At 46.9% G+C, this 5,356-nt stretch overlaps 2 protein-coding genes across 2 annotated transcripts; one reads left to right on the forward strand and one right to left on the reverse strand.

Annotated features, from left to right (window-relative positions):
- Window positions 1-228: 228 nt before the first annotated feature.
- On the reverse strand, window positions 229-1,547 carry LOC115092518 (heat shock protein 30C-like). The gene has a single exon (XM_029603420.1). The coding sequence runs from the start codon at window positions 1,394-1,396 to the stop codon at window positions 713-715; it is 684 nt and encodes a 227-aa protein (XP_029459280.1). The 5' UTR covers window positions 1,397-1,547; the 3' UTR covers window positions 229-712.
- Window positions 1,548-1,581: 34 nt separating this feature from the next.
- On the forward strand, window positions 1,582-4,118 carry LOC115092513 (heat shock protein 30C-like). Its single transcript, XM_029603410.1, has one exon. The coding sequence runs from the start codon at window positions 2,754-2,756 to the stop codon at window positions 3,444-3,446; it is 693 nt and encodes a 230-aa protein (XP_029459270.1). The 5' UTR covers window positions 1,582-2,753; the 3' UTR covers window positions 3,447-4,118.
- The last annotated feature ends 1,238 nt before the right edge of the window (window positions 4,119-5,356 follow it).

The raw sequence follows: 5,356 nt of genomic DNA on the forward strand, positions 1-5,356 counted from the left end.
ACCAAAGCCAGACATAGGAGGCTATAATGTGAAAAATAATATTATTTATATCAGACCCTGTTTGGATGTCTTGTATATAGTGTATTTAACCTAGAGACTGTTTTCTGGTGACTCTGGTGATCGTTGGTAACCAAAACCAACGATTCTTAGTTCTACATGCACCAAAATTCTTATTAATAATGCTGTTACTAAGAAGCAATGAAATCATTTCACTTTCAGGCAAAAGAATTGTTTAAATAGATTCTTTATTAACGGGTAAGATGTAAAATTATATTTATTATTGTTTGCAAATACAATATGTCACAGAATGAGAGTTAAAGACATAAAGGTGTGAATGGAAATTTGTGACTCACATTCAGATCTCCAAGCAGAGCAAAGTCTGAAGGTAACAGCAAAGAAATCAACTCTCTGCAAGCAGTGACAGAGAATGTGACAGGATTCAATTTTACAAATCAACCAAAAGCATTAATACTGGTGTCCAGCTCTGACAAAAGATGAAAGTCTGAAACAGCTACCATGAGCTACATCTGTCATGTGGAATGAAAGTTCTCCTCCCTCAATATGTGACTATAGCAAAAACTCACTTATGGAATCAGTTCTCAGAATAGAAAGTCCTCAGTATAAAGTGCAGAAGGAAGAGACACCTCAGGAAGTATGAAATGGAAAGCAGAGGTTAGGAAAACTGGATCCTTGGATGAGTCCTCGAGTGAGGTCAGGCAGTATTGGTCCCATTTTCTGCCTCTTGCTTTTGATTCTCAGTCCTCTGCTCCTTGCTGTTCTCTGGCTCCTTCTCCTCGCTGGAGAGATGTCCCGGTCTCTCCTCTGGGCTCTGGCTGATGCAGATGGGAATGGGTCTCTCTTTGGCAGCTGGCAGTGCCAGGCGTGGAGCCTCAATGTGCAGTTGCCCCTCTCTGGTCAGGAAGCAGAGCACTGCCTCAGGATTCACATCTTCTGGTAGCTCAGCTTCTCTTCTCAGCTCTCTGTATTCATGCAAGCTGCTTCCATCCCCAGCCTGCGTTTTCTTTTCATGCTTTCCCATCACGATCAGTTTTCCTCCTTCTGTTTTCACCATCAGTTCCTCCGGAGAGAACTGCTTGACGTCTAGGGACAGCTGAAATGTATCTTTCTCTGCCCTCGGACTCTTGCTCCTCAGCTCTTTGGCCTCATTATCCAGGGACAAGCTGCTCTCTGCAGGCTTCCCTCGGCTCTCAAGGTCCTTAGACAGGAGCTGATGTGGCAGGTGCTGTCTCCTCTCCACCGCCCTCAGGTGTCTCAGCAGCTCGTCTTCCAGCCGCTGACAGATGCTCAGGGTGTCAGGCACCGGCCACAGCGTGCGCACCGGCTCCCTGCAGGCACACAGAGGGTTAAGGGTAGTGTGCAGGATGATGGGCAGCATCGTCTTCAGCTTTTCCCTCTGACTTGGCACAGTTCAGCTGCTGGGATTCCTCCTGCTTTAGCGATCTCTGCTTTCTTTGCTTCTCACTGACTCAGTCCCAGCTGTGGCTTTTATATTCTTTACTGAAGCTTCTGGGCACTTCCGGACACTTCTGGCTGCTGTCTGGATATGGTAAGGAGGGGCGGGAGTCTCTTTACACATCATGAATAATGTAAGCATATTAAAGTAACATGGGTGGATTTCCCATTCCCAACTCCGTGTCACCAAAGTTGACATCACAAGGGGCGGAGTCACGTCTGTCTCTGGAGCTTGTGCTAGACATTGCCAGAAAGCTCCACAGGGAGGATTTTTATTCATGTATTCTAAATTCCCTGTAAAGTAAATGATTACTGCAGTTTCTGTTTTTTTATTTCTGTAGTTTATTGCTTTCCCTGTAATTGTTTCAAACATTGTACAAATGACAGTGTGACTATTTAAATGACTTTTTATTTATAACGAAACTTATTACATTAATAGTTATTTGTCCAGAAGTGTTTTAGGTGGCAATTTTCAAACTTTCTGCTTTGGGACAGAGACCAGGGGGTACTTTTCTCTTCTGGACTTTGTACTTCAAGTTCGAAATTTGCGGTGGGTACAAAGTAACTGAAGACATTTTCACTCAGTTATGGTGCAGGTAGATTTTCTACAAAAATAACAGGCATAGACTTGAAAATTCAATCTGTAGGTGCTAAGTTTATCCACAGGCACAGAATAGGAGAAAAGGCCCAATGTGCGTTATTTCCCAATCTTGCCCAAAGCATGCCCCCAGGAACCCTTCCCTGAAATGCAATTAATGGCATGATTACTGGAGAATACCGTACTTCCTTCTAGCCAAATTTAAGGAAGTCATTTTTGAAACAACCAATTAATGCACATAAATGCCTTTGAAAAATCCACGAAATCGTGGGAAGCAATAATAGGATCAATGTGCCAGACATTATTTAGTTATGAGGGATTTCCCAGGAATGTAGCTAAGAGAATCTGCAGGAAATCTCCAGCAAACTCCAGCACAGACACCAGACAGACGTGACTCCGCCCCTTATGATGTCACCTTCAGTCTCTCAGCGGCTTAGAGCTCTACCACTGTCTCATTATTACTCTTACATTATTCATGATGTGTAAAGAGACCCCCGCCCTCCTTACCATATCCAGACAGCAGCCAGAAGTGTCAGGAAGTGCCCAGAAGCTTCAGTAAAGAATATAAAAGCCACAGCTGGGACTGATTCAGTCAGTGAGAAACAAAGAAAGCAGAGATCGCTAAAGCAGGAGGAATCCCAGCAGCTGAACTGTACCAAGTCAGAGGGAAAAGCTGAAGACGATGCTGCCCATCATCCTGCACACTACCCTTAACCCTCTGTGTGCCTGCAGGGAGCCGGTGCGCACGCTGTGGCCGGTGCCTGACACCCTGAGCATCTGTCAGCGGCTGGAAGACGAGCTGCTGAGACACCTGAGGGAGGTGGAGAGGAGACAGCACCTTGTGAATCTGCCACATCAGCTCCTGTCTAAGGACCTTGAGAGCCGAGGGAAGCCTGCAGAGAGCAGCTTGTCCCCGGATAATGAGGCCAAAGAGCTGAGGAGCAAGAGTCCGAGGGCAGAGAAAGATAAATTTCAGCTGTCCCTAGACGTCAGGCAGTTCTCTCCGGAGGAACTGATGGTGAAAACAGGAGGAGGAAAACTGATCGTGATGGGAAAGCATGAAAAGAAAACGCAGGCTGGGGATGGAAGCAGCTTGCATGAATACAGAGAGCTGAGAAGAGAAGCTGAGCTACCAGAAGATGTGAATCCTGAGGCAGTGCTCTGCTTCCTGACCAGAGAGGGGCAACTGCACATTGAGGCTCCACGCCTGGCGCTGCCAGCTGCCAAAGAGAGACCCATTCCCATCTGCATCAGCCAGAGCCCAGAGGAGAGACCGGGTCATCTCTCCAGCGAGGAGAAGGAGCCAGAGAACAGCAAGGAGCAGAGGACTGAGAACCAAAAGCAAGAGGCAGAAAATGAGACCGATACTGCCTGACCTCACTCAAAGACTGATTCTTTGTTCCACATCTCTAAACATCTTCTTGCATTTCACACATTATGAGAATCTGTCTCTTCATTCTGGTCTTTATATCAAGCACTGTCTGATCTGAGAAAACATTTATATCTAGTATTTTGGCACACATAGCTGTGAATGAACATTTTTATTTTTCATAATAAGATGCACTAATGACATAGCAAGTGCATGCAAGAGCTGAGACGGAGTCCATCTCTGTCCCAGGACTACATGGTGCATGGATAATGTTGATAGGTTGGTGATATTTTCATACTTTCTCTAAAGTTGTTGATTGTACAGAGCTGATCTCTTTCCTGTTATCTGGAGATTTTGGTCTGATTAGAGCTCTATATGTGAGCTGCAGCTTTTCATTCACGCTTTTACCTGATTATATGCCCTGTAACTGTTGTTCTTCTCACATCTGCTTCTGATAGTGTGCAAAAAGTTAGTATATGTCACAAGAGCCCTTGTAAATCTCATTAATGCAATTAATATATCATACCTAGCCTGAGATTAAATGAATTGTATTTTCTAGTTTATTATTGGCAAGCTGTTAATAAAATTCTTCACATGGTCAGAGCATGCTGTTGTATCCATAGGGCAAAATAAAAGGCAACCCTATCCTCCCATTGTGGTGCACTGAGCTAAAAACATAAGAACATAAGATATGCAATACTGGGTCAGACCAAGGGTCCATCAAGCCCAGTATTCTGTTTCCAACAGTCACCAATCCAAGTCACAAGTACCTGTCATGTATCCAAACATAAAATAGATCACAAGTTATTATTGCTTATTAATTACCATCATAGCAGTTTATGGATTTCTCCTCAAGTGTTGTGGATGTGGACCCTTGGGCCGGCTAGAGTGTATGGAGGGCCCACTGAAGGAAGGCCTGCAGCAGTACTCATAGACGGGAGGCAGATCAGGACCAGGAGACCTGACAGGACCTTCACCTATACCAGCCCTCGTTCCCCGCAGGTTGAGCCCTTGGGTGCTGGGGCCGACAGGGCATAGGAGAAGGTCTCCTGGTGAAGAGGAGTCTAGAGAATAGTTCGAGTCAAGGCAGGCTGAAGGCTTGGGATGTCGGAGATGGTCCAGGAGTCGAGGCAGGTAGCAGAGGTGCAAGACGAGGAGGCAGGCCAGAGGTCAGATCAGGCAGAAGACAGACGAAGCCAGAAAGCAAGCCAAGGGTCAGGACGGGCAGCACACAGATGATACCAGGAGCCAGGCTGAAATCAGACCAAAGAAGCAAGCAAGTAGGAACCAGAACACGGGAGCAGGAAAGGAGCTGGAGCGGGAAGGAAGACTGGAACGGAGTCAGGAACAAGCAGGATACAGCAACTAGATACTCCAGGAGTCGACCTGTTGCCAAGGCAAGGCAAGGAGGTCTGAGGAAACCTAGATATAGGCCTCTGGTGATGACGTGGGATTTGGGGCCGGGCCAAAGTTTCCCACCACGGCCCCTTTAAATCCCGGGCAGACGCGCACATGCGCGCTTAGGGGGCAGAGCCACCTGAAGATGCTGGCGGCGTTACCCTAGTGAGGAGAACACCGCGAGAAGGGCTCGATTAGGCCCAAGCAGGGATGGAGCAGGCTGCGGTGAAGGAGGCATGCCCGATTTAAGGGGGGACCTGGCCATGGCCGCCTGCAGCTGGGATTCCCTACAGTATCCCATCTCTTAGGCTCCCTCCCTGGGAGTCTTGGCTTGTCAAGATTATCTCGGTGGAATTGGTGAATGAGGGATTTGTCGAGAATGTTGGAGGCAGGCTCCCACGTGTTCTCCTCCTGGCCGAAGCCCTCTCACGAAATTAAGTACTCCCACCATCGATGTTGGAAATGGTCATCAAGGATATCTTGCACTTGGTAGACAAGATCTGCGTTCACAGGCTTTG

Source organism: Rhinatrema bivittatum, chromosome 1 (assembly GCF_901001135.1).
Source record: "Rhinatrema bivittatum chromosome 1, aRhiBiv1.1, whole genome shotgun sequence".
NCBI classification, from domain to species: domain Eukaryota; kingdom Metazoa; phylum Chordata; class Amphibia; order Gymnophiona; family Rhinatrematidae; genus Rhinatrema; species Rhinatrema bivittatum.

Excerpts from the sequence above, each read along its gene's own strand:
- LOC115092518 (XM_029603420.1), bottom strand. The coding sequence starts at position 1,396 with ATGCTGCCCATCATCCTGCACACTACCCTTAACCCTCTGTGTGCCTGC.
- LOC115092513 (XM_029603410.1), top strand. The coding sequence starts at position 2,754 with ATGCTGCCCATCATCCTGCACACTACCCTTAACCCTCTGTGTGCCTGC.